The sequence below is a fragment of the Protopterus annectens genome, chromosome 13.part0 (genome assembly GCF_019279795.1).
Source record: "Protopterus annectens isolate FY-2018-M chromosome 13.part0, PAN1.0, whole genome shotgun sequence".
NCBI lineage: Eukaryota > Metazoa > Chordata > Ceratodontiformes > Protopteridae > Protopterus > Protopterus annectens.
Window position 1 is genome coordinate 362707839 of NC_056747.1, and position 21857 is coordinate 362729695.

The following is a 21857-nucleotide window of genomic DNA, read 5'->3' on the forward strand; positions in this document are numbered from 1 at the left end:
TACCTCTCAGCTGTCCAGATTTTCATAGAATGTCCAGATTTTTGTTTCATATTTTAAGTCTGTTCCTCATAAAATAAGTGGTTTTCTGGCAAATCACCGAGGATTGAAGTCACTATATAATGTCATACATTTGAGTTTCAGACTTCATTTCCTTCAGAAAATGCATGCTAACAGAAATCCTGTTATTTATTCTAGCAGCTTTCTAAGTTCATAAGACCAATATTTAAAATTTGGCCCTATTCTTGGGCCTTTCCCCCCATTACTTTAGGCTTTGTCCAGATTTCTTGTGCTAACAGGTTGAGAGGTGTGGGTTCACAGTTGAACCTAGAAATCAAAGATTACAGCTGATTGAGCACAAAGGGAGAGTAACCTTTTTTGTCTTCTTTTCTCAGATTGTACACCAAGACTGAACACAGTGGTAGGAGCAAACCAGGAATATCACTTTCATATGGCATATGGAGGTGAACAAAAGAAATTAGAACTACTTAAAAACTCATGTTATTTACACCAGGTATGTCTGTGTGTGTTTGTGCCTAAATATGTGTGTAGGTGTGTTATGCACACATGAGTATGTACGCATATATACATGTATCTATATATTTAGAAATGTGTGTATCTTTACATAAAGCTAAAGAATACAATATGTACTCAGCCTTTATTTACATAATACAAGACAGGCAGTCATATAAGTCACTTTCTTATGATGTGACGACGACTGTGGTTTAGCATTATGTCCTTCTTAATATCTGTGTGCAAACTTATTGCAAAATGTCTGCTCATTTTAAACTGCAGCTTGTGTTTGATACATACAGAAATTAAAATAACAGAATTCTGTGTATCTTTCTCAGTGGTAGATGCCACTCAAATGTGAAGTCCTTTTCTCCATTAAGAGTGGATCCAAACATGTTTTTTTCTTGTGGGTACATGGAGTTCTAGAAAATGGAGCTATCTCATTGACATTAATGCCCTCATTTAAATTCCATCTCTCTAGCATCAGGTGGGCACCTCTTAGTAGTGAAATTTGTGAACAGAAATAAACGTTACATTTAATTTTGTCTTTGATTTCTGTAGTGCTCTTACAAACACACTAACACTTGAAAGAGCTTAGCATAAAATGAGTAACTTGCGTCATCTATCGCAGGAGTATGGGGTGGTAAAGAATGAAAAGTAGATGTTAACAAGTCCTCAGCATGCATGACATAATGGGACAGAATGGCAAACACTTAGCATTTTTAAAGGGCACAACCTCACAAAAGTGCTACCTATAGGCTTAAGTTACGCATTTTAAGATTCAGACCCTTGGACTATTAATGTGATGCTACCTTGTGACAGTTTCCCACAAATCTGTTTATGCAGTACTCCACAATGTTATCACAAAACCACATGAGACAATTGAGCCCCTTGGGGGAGTTTTCATTCTCCTTCAGGCATAATTAAATAATGAGAACATTTATGAGAATAGCAAAGAGTTAATTAGTTTGCTGCCTGGTTGAGAAGTTGGGGCCAACTGCAGAACTGGTTCCCACCACCTGTGGTGGTGGGTTCAGAGATGTGATGGAAAGTGCTTTCACCATAGCCTTTGACATTAGTCCACTCAGCTTCAGACAGCTGATGTGTAGATTTCCTTCCATCTGATCTACGCCTGGCCTGGATTTTTGCAGTGGGAAAGGGATGCAGCACAGCTGTCAGTTGTTTAGATGTGCCCACCACTTTGCTCTCTGTTGTTTTCTGTTCCTCTTTATGAGTTCTTGTCGTACAGGCCTCTTCATCTTTCAGCTGTCCACGCTGTCCTTTGCGAAACTTAGCTCTCCTGTTTTTAAACCAGACCTGTGAGAGGAAAATTGAAAGCTGTTTTTATGTGGAGCAACTACCAAAGAAGCAACTCAGCTTTTCAAGCCCAGCATTTTTGCTGCCCAGTTTTGTTCACTTTATTGTATTTACCTGTTTAACCATTTGACTGAGAAGGGCATGTTAAACTAATATAGTATGCTTCTAGATGTATGTTAGGGAATAGGAATGCACATCAATGCTATAAATAATATATACCATGCTTTTAGGGAATAGGAATGCACATCAATGCTATAAATAATATATAGCATGCTTCTATATGTATGTTAGGGAATAGGAATGCAAATCAATGCTATACATAATATATAGCATGCTTCTAGATGTATGTTAGGGAATAGGAATGCACATCAATGCTATAAATAATATATAGCATGCTTCTAGATGTATGTTAGGGAATAGGAATGCACATCAATGCTATAAATAATATATAGCATGCTTCTAGATGTATGTTAGGGAATAGAAATGCACATCAATGCTATAAATAATATATAGCATGCTTCTAGATGTATGTCAGGGAATAGGAATGCACATCAATGCTATAAATAATATATAGCATGCTTCTAGATGTATATTAGGGAATAGGAATGCACATCAATGCTATAAATAATATATAGCATACTTCTAGATGTATGTTAGGGAATAGGAATGCACATCAATGCTATAAATAATATATAGCATGCTTCTAGATGTATGTTAGGGAACAGGAATGCAAATCAATGCTATAAATAAAGCATGCTTCTAGATGTGTGTTAGGGAATAGGAATGCAAATCAATGCTATAAATAATATATAGCATGCTTCTAGATGTATGTTAGGGAATAGGAATGTACATTAATACTATAAATAACATATAGCATGCTTCTAGATGTATGTTAGGGAATAGGAATGCACATCAATGCTATAAATAATATATAGCATACTTCTAGATGTATGTTAGGGAATAGGAATGCACATCAATGCTATAAATAATATATAGCATGTTTCTAGATGTATGTTAGGGAATAGAAATGCAAATCAATGCTATAAATAAAGCATGCTTCTAGATGTATGTTAGGGAATAGGAATGCAAATCAATGCTATAAAAATATATAGCATGCTTCTAGATGTATGTTAGGGAATAGGAATGTACATCAATGCTATAAATAATATATAGCATACTTCTAGCTGTATGTTAGTGAATAGGAATGCACATCAATGCTATAAATAATATATAGCATGCTTCTAGATGTATGTTAGGGAATAGGAATGCACATCAATGGTATAAATAACATATAGCATGCTTCTAGATGTATGTTAGGGAATAGGAATGCAAATCAATGCTATAAATAAAGCATGCTTTTAGATGTATGTTAGGGAATAGGAATGCACATCAATGCTATAAATAATATATAGCATGCTTCTAGATGCATGTTAAGGAATAGGAATGCAAATAAATGCTATAAATAAAGCATGCTTCTAGATGTATGTTAGGGAATAGAAATGCACATCAATGCTATAAATAATATATAGCATTCTTCTAGATGTATGTTAGGGAATAGGAATGCACATCAATGCTATAAATAGTATATAGCATGCTTCTAGATGCATGTTAAGGAATAGGAATGCAAATAAATGCTATAAATAAAGCATGCTTCCAGATGTATGTTAGGGAATAGGAATGCAAATCAATGCTATAAATAATATATAGCATACTTCTATATGTATGTTAGGGAATAGGAATGCAAATCAATGCTATAAATAATATATAGCATGCTTCTATATGTATGTTAGGGAATAGGAATGCAAATCAATGCTATAAATAATATATAGCATGCTTCTAGATGTATGTTAGGGAATAGGAATGCAAATCAATGCTATAAATAATATATAGCATGCTTCTAGATGTACGTTAGGGAATAGGAATGTACATCAATGCTATAAATAATATATAGCATACTTCTAGATGTACGTTAGGGAATAGGAATGCACATCAATGCTATAAATAATATATAGCATGCTTCTAGATGTATGTTAGGGAATAGGAATGCAAATCAATGCTATAAATAATATATACATAATAATTTTTGTTTATTGGCATTCAGCGTTACTTTTTCGTTTCACTGGAACAGGATTTTTGGCTTGAACCTCCCATTGGGTTCATGGTGTGAGCGGTGGCAAGCTTTGCAGTAGTTTGTTTTTTGTCTTTGGTGGAGCAGATGTTTGAAAAATACATAGCTTTAGCTACTCGAACCCATAAAAAACTCATAAAAATGAAGTACAGGGGCTCAGAATCAATATTCCTCAGCAATGGTCTAAGAACAGCAAGTACGTTCCTTCTGTTGCTAAGTACCCAGCAAACATTCTGAAAAATGAAAAGACAAATTACTGGAGCTTTTCTCCCCGGTCTCTGCTGAAAATGAACAGCTCTGTACAGTGGGACCTTGCAGATAAACAAATGTACAATAACATAATATAAATAAATATATAAACAGTTAACCCCCCCCCCAATATAAGGTGCCACAAAATGCTGCCTAAGAATTTTTTTTTCAAATTATTTTGTTCAACAGGCAATACAAATTCAACAGATGTGTCTTTTTTATTTAGGGGGGTAACACAAGAACTTTCCACCAGCATGATTACACAGGTTTATATAGTTTTGCTTAAAACTATATAAACCTGTGTAAGCATGCTGGTGGAAATTCCATTCATGTCAATAGACTACAGAAAACTTGCCAGTTAATGATTTGCACTGAAGCCTTCACAGTTGCTAAAGAGCTGTGTTAGATAGTAGCAGACAACAATGGAATGGAATCAGGGGAGCCTCATTTTCACTAACGACACAGCCCTGTTCGCCCATATGGCCAATCTGAGGCCATGTACTTCTTCCACTATGGCCAGTCTGAGGCCATGTACTTCTTCCACTATGGCCAGTCTGAGGCCATGTACTTCTTCCACTATGGCCAGTCTGAGGCCATGAACTTCAAAAACTATGATCACTTTTCAAACACAAAAGTAAAGCATGCTTGAAAGGGGTCTATGAAACAAGAACGGCTCAAAAATTATATAAGCAGAAAAAGGTTATAATTTCATTTTGAGTGTGTACTAAGCAAGGGACCCATCCTCCATGTCCCTCTGTTCATACAGGACAGCATCCATGACAGTAATAGAGGTACTGCTTCAGCTTTCACTCACAGAACCCAGCCATTATAAAGGAAAACAAATGCTACAGCTTTACAGATCCTCTCCTGAAATGCCATGAGAACAGACGCAGGTGCTTTAATTTTATATTACAGACAATAAGCGTATTTAGTTTACTGTTTAATTACATTATACATTCAATATCCCCTCCATCCCTGCCTTTCACTTCTCTTTCACCACATGTGCAATGCCCTGTTAAATGCCTCTGCAGATTTCCCCTTCACCCCATATTACACTAGTTTTTGGCATTAATCTGCAGCACTATGTGTAAATAAGCATGTTGGATATATATGAGCAGAGTGAGTCTCTAAAATCTTCAGCCTATGCCCCTTCTTCCCCTTCTGGTCTTCTTGTTCAGAATTACTTCTTCACTTCTACTTGAAATAATCCTGTACACCCATATCATGTCTCCTCTATCTCTTCAGGTCTCTGTTAAGATGAGCCCCACTTCTTGCAGTCTCTGAACATACAATTCTCTTTCCATTCCCCCGTACTTCTAGTGGACTTTCTCTGAACTGTTTCTATCAACCTAATGGTAAGGCTTTCAGAACTGCATACACTGCTGAAGATGTAATCTGACCACAGCCTGATAGAGTGTAAGAATCACCTTGTTTTTTTTTCCCTGGAGTTTATCCCCCTGAGGATATACCCCTGCTCCCTGCTGCCACTGCCGACATACTCTGCTACTGGTAGTCCAGTCCTGATGTGATCAACACCCCCAGGTTCATTTCCAGGTGTATATCATTTTATTGAAAGTTTTGTTGCTTGAACATCTAATCGTCGAATACTATTCGTCGAAGTCCCTATTTAGTGAAATACCTAAAAGTCGAATAACATTTTATCGAAGTGTTTTAGTTGGCCAACTTTTAAAAAAGTCACATAGTTACTAAACAGTGAATATGCACACTTTAAAATGTATATAACCTTAAAAACTGAAAATTAAAAAGTAAATACATTAAATATTTCTTAAATTAACATAAAAGCTTCATAATTATTTATACACTGCACATACTTTTTATATGAGAAAAAAAACTTTTTTTACATTTTTGCAAGGGGCTCTGCCCTCCTGCACCTCCCGGGGGTCTGTGCTCCCCCCATACTGCCTGCAAATTTAATATATCAGCTCCGAGACCACACTACAATGAGGTAATGGGTAGCTCACAGCCAGTCACCATGCCAATCACTCAACATTTATTTTAAAGTTGGCTAACTAAAACACTTCAATAAAATGTTATTTGACATTTAGGTATTTCGCTAAATAAGGACTTCGGATAGTGTTAGACGATTATGTTTTTGATCAATAAAACATTGCATAAAATGATACAGACCCCTGTTTCCTGCTATGATACCATCAATTTCATTTACTCAATGGATACTTCACACAAGCTGTTGTAACCAAGCCCATTACTCTGCCTTTGTCTACATGGAACATGATAGCTGTCTTTCTGCCTGACCATGATTTTCAAACCCTTCCTTAGACACTTCCCCATCCTCCATTGCTGATTGTATCTTTGTGTCATCAGTGAGGGGGTGTAATCCTGTTCACTATTCCCTCAAATATGCTTGAATGCTGGAAAAACACAGTGAAGAGTATTTGACCCAGTACTGATTCCAAAAGGACTCCACTAGTCACTTTCTTTATTCCTCACATTGACCCTCACATCTGTCATAAACATTAGCTATGCCCCAATCCAGTTCCTAAGTCTTAGCACATTAATACATAGGCAGTGCACTCAGTACCCATAGTACCTTGCAACACTAATGCCATATAACTGTGTCAACTTCTTCACTTGATGCCACATGTGCAAATGGTACAGTTGTAGGAATCCAAGTTCCTATATCACTGTCTATTATTAAGTCTTCCAAATCAGTCCACAACACCTTCCACAAACTGTAACAAGGCATGGTGTTACGGCAAGATTGTGGCTGTCTCTGAGGACATAACTTTTAGACAGTTAAAAAAACACCATTTATGCCTGTTTATCTGTCAAAACTGAAAGGATCTGGAATTAGGATTTCAGCAAACCTGTTACTCATTGCCTTGTCCTTCACTTTAAGCACACGATACCTTAAATTAACAAGTGGCCAAGTTTAAGTTTCCATTAACAAAACTGCTACAGCCTTATGTGAAAGCAGAAAGAGAGCAAAAAACACTGTTATGAAAGTATCAGAAAACTACTCCAGAGCAACAAAATCAGTCATTTTTATTTACTTGCTTCAACAAGAATAAAATTTCAAAGAACAATAAGCAACTATTGGTGAATACCTTTGCAAATGCTATTATCTATTATAATACAAAAACGTGATTCAGACAAACTTTACAGAATAATTTCAGTTTATACAGTGAAAAGTGCCTTTAGACTCTTCCAAACACCATTTACTAATTTCAGGTGTTAAAGAATCATCTGCTGACCAGTTCAACTCATACCACCAACAGTATTGATTCTTCAAGAAATTTGGCAAAAACTTGGAAGTACTGGAGCAGAAGTTCAACCTTTACAGCACTGACTGAGGTCTGTATGAAAATAGTTAAGATTTTTAGGTTGCTGCATTTCTGCATCTGGTAAGTGATGGAGCTATTATGGTGCTCAACACATTTAACTTAACAAACAGCAAAAGTCTATCTTAAATCCTACTCAGCAATACTGAAAGTCTAGTGATGTTACTAGAAATTAAGAAGACTCTGTGTGTGTGTGTGTGTGTGTGTGTGTGTGTGTGTGTGTGTGTGTGTGTGTGTGTGTATATATATATATATATGTGTGTGTGTGTGTGTGTGTGTGTGTGTGTGTGTATGAATCTAGTGGGCAAGGTCGATTCGGCGTTACATTGGCATGCTTAACATCACACAGTAACACTGAATCACACAAGATCAGCATGCTTCTGCTCATACTTTGAGGTTACAGCTCAGAACACGCAATGCATAAAAAGATTTTTGCGGCCGCTGCACCTCCTACATTACCTTCTAATTATATATACTAACGCAGTGACTGTATAGTCCCCTGGAAAGGGGCATATTCTCCTTCCCCAGGATCATCTTTTCTCACACAACCATTGACCTTATACAGTGTCAACCAATAATGGATTTTACCCATGACTGACCGATCTAATGGTAACCAAATATATATATATATATATATATATATATATATATATATATATATATATATATATATATATATAGACTGATTTAAGACACAAAGCTAAAAACTGTGAGATGAATTCAGAGAGAGAAATTCTCTTTGCCCATGCTAATTGGCCAAGGTGGGCTAGTCAAGTGGTATACTAGAGAGAATTTCCAATTCAGATGCATGGTAAAGCTGGCCACAAAACACCTCACTGTGACTAATTATCATGTCTGTTACTCGAACACTGGTTTTCAGATCTGACTGCCTTAGTGTTCTCCCTACTGATGCACACATCCCAGCCCCATACATGCACTCACACACACACACACACACACACACACACACACACACACACACACACACACACACACACACACACACACACACACACGCACACTCATAGATGGCTCTGCTATACTTACCTGTACTGTGACTACTCCCATAGGACTGATTGGTTGGATGATGTAAAATGGCGGTGTTCACTTTTTCCTTCTAGACAAAAAGATAACTCAGCAGAGAATCTTTCTGCTGACTTAAATTGGGAGCCACAGCTATTTCCAGGGTAGAACACATGGCTGATTATCATTAGTTGACCCCCTCCCGATTGCCACAGTAGGAAGCAGCTTCCCTAGCGAGACCACCCTCCATAAACCAGCCAAAACTAAGGGATAACAGTAACAGGATAGTGGTCTTTGAATCAGAAGGCTTACTAAGATGCAGACACCTTCTGAGTTAAGGCTTTCAAAGGAGGTAAGGAAAGGGGGGAAGGGGAATGGTGGTTGTGATGTACATTACAAGGGAGAAGCAGAACAATAGAGTAAGGAGTACACATCCCTTTGTGTTATGTATACAGCAGAAAGCAGGCAAGGGGAAACAGACCAGACCAGGTTCAACAAAGGTCGCAGAGTGGTGCAGAGAATTTGAAGAAAGGAGAGGTACTGAAACAATGCTTTTTTCCACTCTTTTTAAAGAAAACCGTGAAGTTGCTATGCTAAGTGGGACATAGCGCAGAGTAAAGAGAGCACTACACAGACAATAAAATATAGATGAGATTAAGTCGGAAATGTTTTAACAAGGAAATATAAAGCACAAGGACCAGATGGGCTGTGTCCCAGGGACCTCAGAAATCTGACCAGTTTGTTGTAAGATCTCCTTATGGACGTTTTCAATAGCTCACTGTCCAGCATGGAAATGTCTCTGGATGGGAAAACAAGTGTGGCACCTTTGTACAATGGAGCAGGAAAAATCCAGGGAAATGTCAAGCCTTTTGGTCTAACAGCAAAGGCAGTGAAATTTACGATGATACTCCAAAGAAACAGAATGAATGTTTTATTAGAGTGCAAAATCTCCAAGACTGCATCTAACATGTGTGCTTGATTAAATTAACTCAGTTTAAAGGATCCTGTATTATGGCTGAATTACAGGAGAACTAGACAGGATATTACCCATATAGATACCTATCTAGATTTCATGAAGATTTTTGACTCAGTTCCACATGTGAAGCTGTTAGGAAAACTGTGAGCAGGATTAGGGACCGCAGGAAGACTAAGGCAGAGAAATACCAGCATCCTGGAAGAAGGTGGTGGTAACGGTAATACCTAAATAGGGTAAAGATCCCTCAGATCCAGCTTCTTAAAGGCCCATTTCAATGCTTAAACCATGATTATAAAGTGTTTATTTCTATAATGGCTATGGCAAAAGTGATACCAAAATTGATAGAAATGGATCTGTGTGGTTTTATGGAGGGATGGCATACATTTGACAATATAAACAGAACACTGATGATACAGAGGGAAGCAGAATGTAAGAAAATATCACTTTTATTGGTGGGTCTTGATGCAGAGAAAGCATTTGACAAAGAAGACTGGGACTTCATGAGCAAGACAATGGAAGCATTTGCTTTCCCTGATACAATTATAAGGTTGATTAGAAGAATATATGAGGGATCGGAACCACAATTTAAAGTGGGTGGGGTCCTCTCCGATAATTTCTGCTTGAGTAGAGGAATCAGGCAGGGTTGTCTTCTTTCCCTTTTGTTATTTGCATTATATATAGAAATATTGTCAAAGAAAATGAGGGACTCAGAAATTCAAGGATATAATCGGTATGGTAGTTATTAAAAGATGTCTCTATTTGTAGATGATATTATTTTATACATGACAAAACCAGAAAGGGACATTACAGTGTTGTGGAACATTTTAAGACAGCTTCAAATCTTCTTGGGATACAAAATTAATGAAGCTAAAACAAAGGCAATAGAGGTAAATTATGTACCCACACACGAATTGGTCCAACAATATCCATATTTATGGGGACATGATAAAATGAAGTATTTAGGAGTATGGATTAGAAATTACTCTGTTGTAGCCGCTAAGGATATGTGCAAAGAGTCTAAACAGTAGATAATATAAAAATTGAGAAACTGGAAGCTTTGTTATATGTCTATGGATGCTAAGATACAAGCTATTAAAATGTTTTAGTCCCTTTAGTCTTGTACACAGGTCAGGCATACTTTTATAAACCAGAGGAGAAGCTGTAGATAGCAATTAAAAAAGAGTTGAAGGATTTATCTGGGAAGGGAAGACAGCAAGGGTCAAGTGGGATAAGCTGATTCTTCCAATAGAACAAGGCAGACTAGGATTACCTAATTTGAGGGAGTATTTTAGAGCAACACAGTTAAGGCTCTTATACATAGCACAAGCAGAAAACTATAATTCAAAGAGGAAAGGAATGATGCTGATACAGGGAGGAAGCTCAAGAAATAACAATAGATTGGGATTTTGGATGTCGACTCTTAAGGAGTACAACAAAAATCATACAGAGTATTATATTCATAAAATAGCAGGGAGTATTCTAAGAACCAAACCAGCATGAGAATGCAGAAAAGAGATTTTGCCAATAGGAAGGACTGTGGTCAGGGATACAGATCATAGGCAAAAGGGGGGCTGGAATTTATTGGAGAAAACTGGCAAAGGAACCAAGGTATCAGGACCAAATAACTAGAAAGGGAAAGATAACAGAATGGGAAGAGGCCAAGAATTTATTTGGACTGCAGGTTAGAGATTGCCTTCCCTATCAAGGATTGATATCAGAGTACAGGCAAAGAGAAAGAAATAGGGGGTTCCTGAATGAAAGACCAGCACTGGTAGAGTTTTTAATAGAATCTAGAACAGAAGCTACCATTACAAAAGGAATAATTTGAAAAACAGATAAAATATTGCATGATAATTATTAGAATCAATCAGAGGAGCTTAGAAAGGATTGGGAAGAGAGAGTGGATAAGCAATTCACAAAGAGGCAATAGGGGATATATGTATATCTCCCAAATATGCAACAAAGTCTAGAAGAGTTAGGATCTTGCCTGGAAGTGTTTAAATAGGTATTTTTATACCCCAAGTAGACTCCAAGAATATTTCCTCAGTGGACAGCAAATGTTGGAGGTGTGATGGGCAAGTAAGAGGTAGCTGGGAACATATTTTTTGGGAGTGTAATGAACTGGCAGACTAAGGATTCCCTGCAGACAACGCTGTTGGAGAAGCTGGGTGAGCAGATTGGATTGACTGGGGAGATGTTTTTTTTTTAATTATGATACAGAATCGGAATTTAGACATAGCAAGGCCTTGCTGAGTCTAATTATGGTGTCTGCCAAAAAAAAATACTAGAATATAGAAAACAAAGTTTAACCAACTTTACTAGAAGTAGTGAATACAGTAACAGAGATAAAACAACTGGAATTGGAATCTTAGAAAAGGGAAGCAAAAAATGGGAATTGTGGGAACAATATATGCAGAGCAGGAATGAGGTTTAAGAGGCAGGATTTGAATGAGCCATATAATGCTTAAGTGACAATAACTGGATAGATTATAAGTGATGTATAACATTTGCAACTACAGTTGTTTCAATGGTGTCTGTGATGTATACTGTTTGCAGCTAAAGTGGTGTAATTTTGTTTGTTTTTCATTTATATAAAAGTAAGATTGCCTATGTCATATGTGAAAATGTAATAAAGATGTTTGTTGGAAAAAAAAGGCTATTATCTCATGAAGCAGGAATGTAGCCAGAACTTCTGTAAATGTACACCAATGTGTACACCAGCTTCCTGAACACGGCCCCTTCATCTCTAAATGTACCACCCCCCACCACAGACAGTGCTTGCCAGGACTTTTTTTTTTTTTTTTAATTAAATTCAAGTATATTGTAGTGCACAACAATTATTTTTAAAAAAGAGCACAGTACATGATGTATGCAGGCAATGTTCTTGCCATTAGGTCATTAATGGAATGACTGCAGGCTACCTGAGTATGCTTCTGGCCACTATTCACCAGAACATAATCTCTGATAGTTTCTTTCATCTGCATAAGAGATTTTCCTAAAGGTGTTGAGAATTAGACTAATACCACCAAAGTACTATGCGATCAGCATCGATGCCTGAGTCCTGTGGAGATTCTTGCAAGGTTAGAATCATGGAACTGCCCACCTTGAACATGCACAAAGCATTTGACAGCCTATTTATTTGTACTGATGTTATGTTTTTGCCTGCCCTCTTAACTTACTTTAGTATGAATTATGAACAATTTTGTAATATACATAGTTTTAATAATAACTTTCTTAGGTGTGTGTGTGTGTGTGTGTGTGTGTGTGTGTGTGTGTGTGTGTGTGCGAGCGCACATGCATGCGTGAGTGTGTGTGTGTGTGTGTGTGTGTGTGTGTGTGTGTGTGTGTGTGTGTGTACATGCACATATGTGCATGTATGTTTTTTATGGATGCTTGTTCTGCTGATCACGTGACATGTCAGCACTGTTACATTGATGACAGATATCATACTATCCTTTTATAGGGAGAGGATAATGTGTGACTTCATGGAAGGGTAGATAAAATGATTTGCTTGGACTCTGCAACTGTTTTTCTGGATTAATCTTCATTTATTGATGAGTTTTTATTGATTTTTTTCAAGGTTTTTGATAACATTTCTCATGTAGCCATTATAAGATCTTTACAAACTATTGGGATAGATACATCAATATTTAAGAAGCAGATTGTAGAACTGATTAAGAACAGCACATTTAGTATGAATATTAATGATTTCTCCTCACTGGTGTGTTAGATTACATCAACAGCACTTGTGGGGTCACTTACAGGTCCATTACTATTTGATCTATTAATATTAGATTTTAGACACCCCATCCCCCACAAAAATAGAATAACAAGTGTGCAGACAATTAAGAATGACAGCAATAGAAGGAAATTCAATAATGAATATCATTTAGTTTTATCAACATGAAAGAAACCTCACAATGGCACAGTTTGCTGATAAATGGAATAGTGAAGCCATGTAAATTCCCCAGGTTTTCTTGTGATGCAACATGGAGTTGATTATTTTAAGATAAGGGACAGTGGGAAAGAAACAAAGCCCCCACTGGTGAGTGATAGCTTTTCATATTGCTGTGTGCTAGCCGAAAATGCACTTGGGTGGTTTTATGTCAATAAAAACAAAAATTGCCATGGAAACAACAAACTAGTTTTGCAAAATAGAAATGATTCATGAGTTTTAATAGCAAAATTCATTCACTTGTTATTAAATATAAACAAGTCTTAAATTATGCATTTGTGTTCTAAAAATAAATGTTACAGGAGTTAACTGTTACTCGAATAACAATGTTATCATGCCTACTATAAAGCATTGAATTAGACATCAAGGCAAAATATTCTTTTATGTTCATTGTGAAAGACCTTGGTCTGATCAGATCTATAGCATTCTTCCACGGTAATGTAATCTTGTGAGGGAAATCTTGCATGTGTATCAATAAAATGAAATGTTTTTACACTGATAAACTGCAGAAGTTGCAGACTTTCTCGTTAAAATAGAGGCATCAGGTTGTGCCCTGATATTGGGCTGTATTTTAAGAGAATGTGTAGAATTCTACTTCTCAGACTCAGTATGCTAGTTTATAAAATAACCAGTGGGTTTAGTACTTCGGACAGAATTATACAGCAATGGAATAACACATCTACTGATATTAAATGTGCAGGTAAATTAGAATATTTTAAAATATTGTTAGATAACTGGATATGTCAGCTATTAGAAGAATGAGTGTTCTGTGTTTTGTAATATATTCATAATATAAGTAAAGCCCTCTTATTACTTCTGGTACCAGGAAGGCATTATCAGGCATGCTTTTTAAAGTAAAACTGCTGTGAAAAATGTAAGTTGGCATCTTTTCAGTGATCACACTTCCTACCGATCTCCTGGGCTAAGGCTTATGAAGTGTTCATCAACTCAGTACTATCACACCTATATCCTGGGCAGTAAGGTTACTTTATAAACTATGTAGCTGGTAATGATTAAATACAGTGTGGCACTCAAAGTGTCCATCTACTATCACACCTATATCCTGGGCAGTAAGGTTACTTTATAAACTATGTAGCTGGTAATGATTAAATATTGTGTGCCACTCAAAGTGTCCATCTACTATCACACCTATATCCTGGGCAGTAAGGTTACTTTATAAACTATGTAGCTGGTAATGATTAAATATTGTGTGGCACTCAAAGTGTCCATCTACTATCACACCTATATCCTGGGCAGTAAGGTTACTTTATAAACTATGTAGCTGGTAATGATTAAATATTGTGTGCCACTCAAAGTGTCCATCTACTATCACACCTATATCCTGGGCAGTAAGGTTACTTTATAAACTATGTAGCTGGTAATGATTAAATATTGTGTGCCACTCAAAGTGTCCATCTACTATCACACCTATATCCTGGGCAGTAAGGTTACTTTATAAACTATGTAGCTGGTAATGATTAAATATTGTGTGGCACTCAAAGTGTCCATCTACTATCACACCTATATCCTGGGCAGTAAGGTTACTTTATAAACTATGTAGCTGGTAATGATTAAATACAGTGTGGCACTCAAAGTGTCCATCTACTATCACACCTATATCCTGGGCAGTAAGGTTACTTTATAAACTATGTAGCTGGTAATGATTAAATACAGTGTGGCACTCAAAGTGTCCATCTACTATCACACCTATATCCTGGGCAGTAAGGTTACTTTATAAACTATGTAGCTGGTAATGATTAACTACAGTGTGGCACTCAGAGTGTCCATCTACTATCACACCTATATCCTGGGCAGTAAGGTTACTTTATAAACTATGTAGCTGGTAATGATTAACTACAGTGTGGCACTCAGAGTGTCCATCTACTATCACACCTATATCCTGGGCAGTAAGGTTACTTTATAAACTATGTAGCTGGTAATGATTAAATATTGTGTGGCACTCAAAGTGTCCATCTACTATCACACCTATATCCTGGGCAGTAAGGTTACTTTATAAACTATGTAGCTGATAATGATTAAATATTGTGTGGCACTCAAAGTGTCCATCTACTATCACACCTATATCCTGGGCAGTAAGGTTACTTTATAAACTATGTAGCTGGTAATGATTAACTACAGTGTGGCACTCAGCAGGAACTGAACTTGATTTCAAAAGGATACCTGTAGTGAAAATAAAAGTGAAAAATCAAGTTTAGAGCAATCTGTATGACATGCTGACAGAAACTGCCAAAAAGAAGGCCCCCATTTCATTTTAAGGTGGAAATAAAAATGGAAAGCCAAGTTTAGAATTAACATAGACTGACTGAAGGTGTCAAAAGACGATGCTCTTTTTCACATTACAGCAATCGAGCATCCCTAGTAGTATGCTGCAGAGATACAGCTGTAAAGAGATATGTTTGAGGTGGGGATGGGATCTTGAGGGGAAAAACCAAGGCCAGCAAAGAGAAGGAATGAAACTACAGGTACCTAAAATAATGAAATCACTAACAGCAATGAATATGACATTAACACTTCTTTTCAGATAAGCTTGTCTACGGAAAAGGACAACCCATAGTTATGTCTTACAAAGTTATTTGTTACATTTGGAAAACTGCACATGAGAAAGCATGTCTGCATATACTCAAACAATATAGATTCCATTGTATGGAGGTTAAGACAGTAGAAAGAAGAATAAACCTTACATTCTGATGACTGAAGTTTGCAAAATCTGCTACAGTACTTGTGGACTGCAGTGAGGCCACCATGGCTGTCCTTAACCTACTACCAAAGTCTCAGAAAAAAGGAAAAAAAAAACTCACTTGTTCCCTTTTCTCTGAGTTATGCCACCTTGTAGATGGTATTAAAGAATACATGTGACAAAGCAACAATCATTGCACTGACGTTTTGACAACATAATATTTTTCTTAAAAATATGACACACTTCAAGTATTGATAAAACATTATACAGTAAAAAGTAGTGATCCCATCTATTCACTGCTGTAGAGTATAGTATGATACACTTTTCAGCAGGCTGAAAGAAACTGCACTCTCACAACATACTGAGATACAAGTTGCCCAGACATGCACTGTACTAGCCTGTAGAGACATAACAATGGATATTTACGTGCACAATACTGGTGCCTGGGTGGAATTTATACATAGTGTATAGATCCCACTTGTGTCAGAGACACAAACAGTCAGTGACAGAGATAGGATGTATTTATTAAACCAGCGAGACTTGGGATGGGTCCTCATGTAAGGTATGGGAGGCATCATTAGACTAAATGGTGATCCAGATGAGACTTCCATAACAGCATATGGAGATGGTGGCGGAGTGACTTATTACTCTCATGTGCAATGGCTGGGCACTACATGGGACATCACAGAGGAATCAAAGGGGCTAGCATATTGATTACAAAAACAAAAGCATGTTTTACCATTCAGTATATGGAAACACTAGCAGGAGCTGTATGTCCGGCCATGAACTTGTGACAGATATTGCCAAGCCAAAAGGCAAACCAAAAGTAGATGACCTCTGTATGCAGGCAAAAATTAGGCTTCAATGAAACTTATATATTAAACTATAGACTGGGAAATTACATAGTAGAGTCTTAATGCAAAATATGGGGACAAAATGCTTATATGCTGGATGAATAAATAGCATGGAGAATGAAGAACTTACTCAAGACTTGTTGTTTCCTTCAAGGCCCCGGTTAGGGTTGTCACAGCAGAAATCCGGTCCGTTACAAATGACTGGCAGTTGATTTTATGGTGCAGGTGCCAGCTTGACACCCAACCTTCAATGAAGGCATGCCCATTCACATGTCTGGACCCCAGCCATTAACAAACTTTTACAATAAGAGGAGAAAGCTATTACATGATAGAACAAAATCCATAAAAGGAAGTCACCCCTGATCATTATTAGTAAAAAATACGAGCACTCATAAAATCAACTAAGGCCAATTTTGGAGAAAAATTGCCATGGATTCAAAGGACAATCATAAGGCCTTTCAGCTATGTTAGGAACCTGGGTGGAAACTCCCAGATATGCTCAGAATTAGTCCAAAATGATACAAAATCACTGAACCCACAGACATTGCCAACATACTTGCAGACAGGTTCAGTGCAAACTTCACCCTCTCCCCCTAAAGGAGATAACTATCCCAGCAGTGTAGCCTCCCGGACATCTCAAATGCGGTGAAAGCTGCTCTCTCTAAAGCTAAAAACACAGCATCAATGGGACGGATGGTGTCCCCGGCTGTGTGCTACGAGCTAAATGAGGAATTAAACCGCGCATAAGGCAGCTGTTTAATCTCAGCCTTACCACAGGATCGTGCCCAAGGGTGGCGTCGGCAACTGTTGTCCCACTCCACAAAGGCGCCTCTACGGACCCTGGTAATTACCGCCCCATAAGCTTAACAAGTCTAGTCTGCAAAGCTATGGAGAGGATCATAATGGAGCTCATAAACAAAGATATAGGGACTTGCAGACATTGGACCCGACCCAGTTTAGCTTTGTCAAGGGAAGATCATGCCTTTTGAACTTGGTCGAGCTTCTTGAAACAGTCACCAAGGCCATTGATGAGGAAAGGCAGTCCATACAGCCTACCTTGACCTTGCAAAGGCTTTCGACACAATACCCCACTCGGGTATTGTAGAAAAACTACCAGCTTAAATGTAAACCCATATGTCACAAGATGGGTTGCAAACTGGCTTAAGGACAGAACCCACAGGGTTAGAGTTGCTGGCGCTTGTCAGACTCCAAGCCGGTCACAAGTGGTGTCCCACAGGGCTCGGTCCTTGGCCCCTATTGTTTGGCATCTACTTCTCAGAAGTACAGGCCAACATAGGAGGACTTTGGCTGACAAAGTTTGCAGGCGACTGTAAACTGAAGCCATAGTGGAAAGTGCATCGAACACGGATATCCTTCAGAAGGGACTCACGGAAACAGATAGCTGGTGCCAGAGCCATGGCCTGAAGTTAAACTCCAAAATGTATAGTCATACCCTTCGGGAAAAACAAGGTAACCCCAAGCTACCATATAGGTGGCAATCCACTAAGCACAGAAGAGGTTATCAGGGACCTGGGGACCCAGGTTGACAGTTGCCTTTCTTTTGACACTCACATTGCTAAAGTGGTTAGAAAGACCTTCTACATTGCCCACCTGATCATGAAGGGATTCACATCAGATCTAGTGAGGTCATTGTTCCCCTGTACTCTTCACTTATCAGACCAATGATCGAGTACAATGCCCCATTCGGGATGTATCTCACCCGACATCTGCAGCAATTGGAGACCCCAAAAGTTCCTCACCAAAGGATAAAGGGACTCCAAAATCTGTCATATGCTGCCAGATTGAAGAAACTCCAGCTCTATTCAGTCGCATACCGTCTGCTCAGAGGTGACATGTGCCCTGACATACAAGGCCATGTCCAACCGAATTAATGGACATGCTCCACCTCAAAAAATCCAAATCCACCAAAACCACTAGAGCAAGCGACTTAAACCTTAGCACGGATATAAATAGGGGCGTGCTGGAGGGATAGATTTATCACTCAGAGACTCCCTATGCTGTGGAATAAAATCCCGGTCCATGTGAGGCAGAGCACCTCGCTGACTCTGTTCAAGAGAAATCTAGACCTGTGGATGGGAGATCGTAGGTTTACCCCGGGAATCATCTTTGTGTCACTGCTGGACAGAGGCACAACAAACTAATGGGCACAGTATTTTTTCATATAAGGGGTGGCGTAAGCCACAAAAATTTGGGCTAGGCTTATAAATGCCTTAGGGCAGATAGCCTAGTATAAACCTATGAACCTATGAACCTATGGGACATCACAGAGGAATCAAAGGGGCTAGCATATTGATCACAAAAACAAAAGCATGTTTTACCATTCAGTATATGGAAACACTAGCAGGAGCTGTATGTCCGGCCATAAACTTGTGACAGATATTGCCAAGCCAAAAGGCAAACCAAAAGTAGATGACCTCTGCATGCAGGCAAAAATTAGGCTTCAATGAAACTTATATATTAAACTATACGAAATTCACATAGTAGAGTCTTAATGCAAAATATAAAATGCTTATATGCTGGATGAATAAATAGCAGGGAGAATGAAGAAAAGACTTGTAAATGTTGTTGTTTTTCTTTCGGCTTGTAGATGGCATTAAAGAATACACGTGACAAAGCAACAGTCATTGCACTGACGTTTTGACAACATAATATTTTTCTTAAAAATATGACACACTTCAAGTATTGATAAAACATTATAGAGTAAAAGGTAGTGATCCCATCTATTCACTGCTGTAGAGTATAGTATGATACACTTTTCAGCAGGCTGAAAGAAACTGCACTCTCACAACATACTGAGATACAAGTTGCCCAGACATGCACTGTACTAGCCTGTAGAGACATAACAATGGATATTTACGTGCACAATACTGGTGCCTGGGTGGAATTTATACATAGTGTATAGATCCCACTTGTGTCAGAGACACAAACAGTCAGTGACAGAGATAGGATGTATTTATTAAACCAGCGAGACTTGGGATGGGTCCTCATGTAAGGTATGGGAGGCATCATTAGACTAAATGGTGATCCAGATGAGACTTCCATAACAGCATATGGAGATGGTGGCGGAGTGACTTATTACTCTCATGTGCAATGGCTGGGCACTACATGCCATATCTGGCATGGCTTAGTGGTAAATCATGTTGTCTATGGTGTGCAGGGTCCTGGGTTTGAGCATTGCAGGAGCTGTTTATTTCCTCATATCATGCGTTCCGGCCCCAAAACCCGGACCACACCACAAAAGGAGGGGGTGTATCCATATTCATAAAGGATACCCACACCTCCAGGTTGGTGGCAATGCACGAAGCTTCGGAAACCATCCAGGTGCAACTAACCATAGGCAAAACTGCTCTACAAATTGTAGCATGCTACAGGCCACCCTCTCAAACTCAGGAACCCCACACAGCCTTCCTGAAGACACTGGAGGGTATAAATGTATCTCCAAACACCATCATATTGGGTGACTTCAACTACCCGAATATAGACTGGGAACATTACTCAAGCCCTAACTTTCTAGCCCAACGGTTCCTGGAGTTCATAAATTCAAATGCCATGGAACAGCTAGTCACTGTTCCCACGAGAGGAGAAAATATACTAGATCTCATTGTCACAAACATGGGGACAAAATGCTCCACACCGAAGTATATCCCTCATTGGTGAGATCTGATCATAAACTAATCTCACTGGAAATCCACATCCCGCCCCACCCCAAACAAAAAGACCATAGTGAAGAACTTCTCTAAAGCAAACTTCACACTACTCAAGACTGGTGTGGTATCCTTCAAGGCCCCTGAGCCAGTGGAAACCACAACCCAAGCTGCGGGAGCCCTTACAAATGCCTTCTATGAACACCTCCCGGACTGCATGGATCAGGCAATCCCAAATAAAACCAAGACTCTTTCCACAAAGGGCAAACGTCCAGTCTGGTGGACCCCAGCCATTAACAAACTTTACAATAAGAGGAGAAAGCTATTACATGATAGAACAAAATCCATAAAAGGGAAGTCACCCCTGATCATTATTAGTAAAAAATACGAAAGCACTCATAAAATCAACTAAGGCCAATTTTGAGAGAAAAATTGCCATGGATTCAAAGGACAATCATAAGGCCTTTTCAGCTATGTTAGGAACCTGGGTGGAAACTCCCAGATATGCTCAGAATTAGTCCAAAATGATACAAAAATCACTGAACCCACAGACATTGCCAACATACTTGCAGACAGGTTCAGTGCAAACTTCACCCCCCTCTTCCCCTAAAGGAGAGATAACTATCCCAGCCGAAAGTGTAGCCTCCCGGACATCTCAAATGCGCAGGTGAAAGCTGCTCTCTAAAGCTAAAAACACAGCATCAATGGGACCGGATGGTGTCCCCGGCTGTGTGCTACACGAGCTAAATGAGGAATTAAACCCGCACATAAGGCAGCTGTTTAATCTCAGCCTTACCACAGGATACGTGCCCAAGGAGTGGCGACGGCAACTGTTGTCCCACTCCACAAAGGCGGCGCCTCTACGGACCCTGGTAATTACCGCCCCATAAGCTTAACAAGTCTAGTCTGCAAAGCTATGGAGAGGATCATAATGGAGCTCATAAACAAAGATATAGGGACTTGCAGACATTGGACCCGACCCAGTTTGGCTTTGTCAAGGGAAGATCATGCCTTTTGAACTTGGTCGACTTCTTCAAACAGTCACCAAGGCCATTGATGAGGGAAAGGCAGTCCATACAGCCTACCTTGACCTTGCAAAGGCTTTCACACAATACCCCACTCGGTATTGTAGAAAAACTTACCAGCTTAAATGTAAACCCAT

The 21857-nt window shown here is 38.6% G+C and overlaps 1 protein-coding gene across 1 annotated transcript in view; it reads right to left on the reverse strand.

Annotated features, from left to right (window-relative positions):
• Nucleotides 1–260: 260 nt before the first annotated feature.
• The window catches only part of LOC122788338 (diencephalon/mesencephalon homeobox protein 1-B-like), a 42079-nt gene continuing 20482 nt past the window's right edge, over nt 261–21857 (reverse strand). Inside the window, exon 4 of the mRNA XM_044055414.1 lies at nt 261–1827. Within this exon, the coding sequence (XP_043911349.1) occupies nt 1474–1827 (354 nt within the window). The 3' untranslated portion in view covers nt 261–1473. The remainder of the gene's footprint in view (nt 1828–21857) is intronic.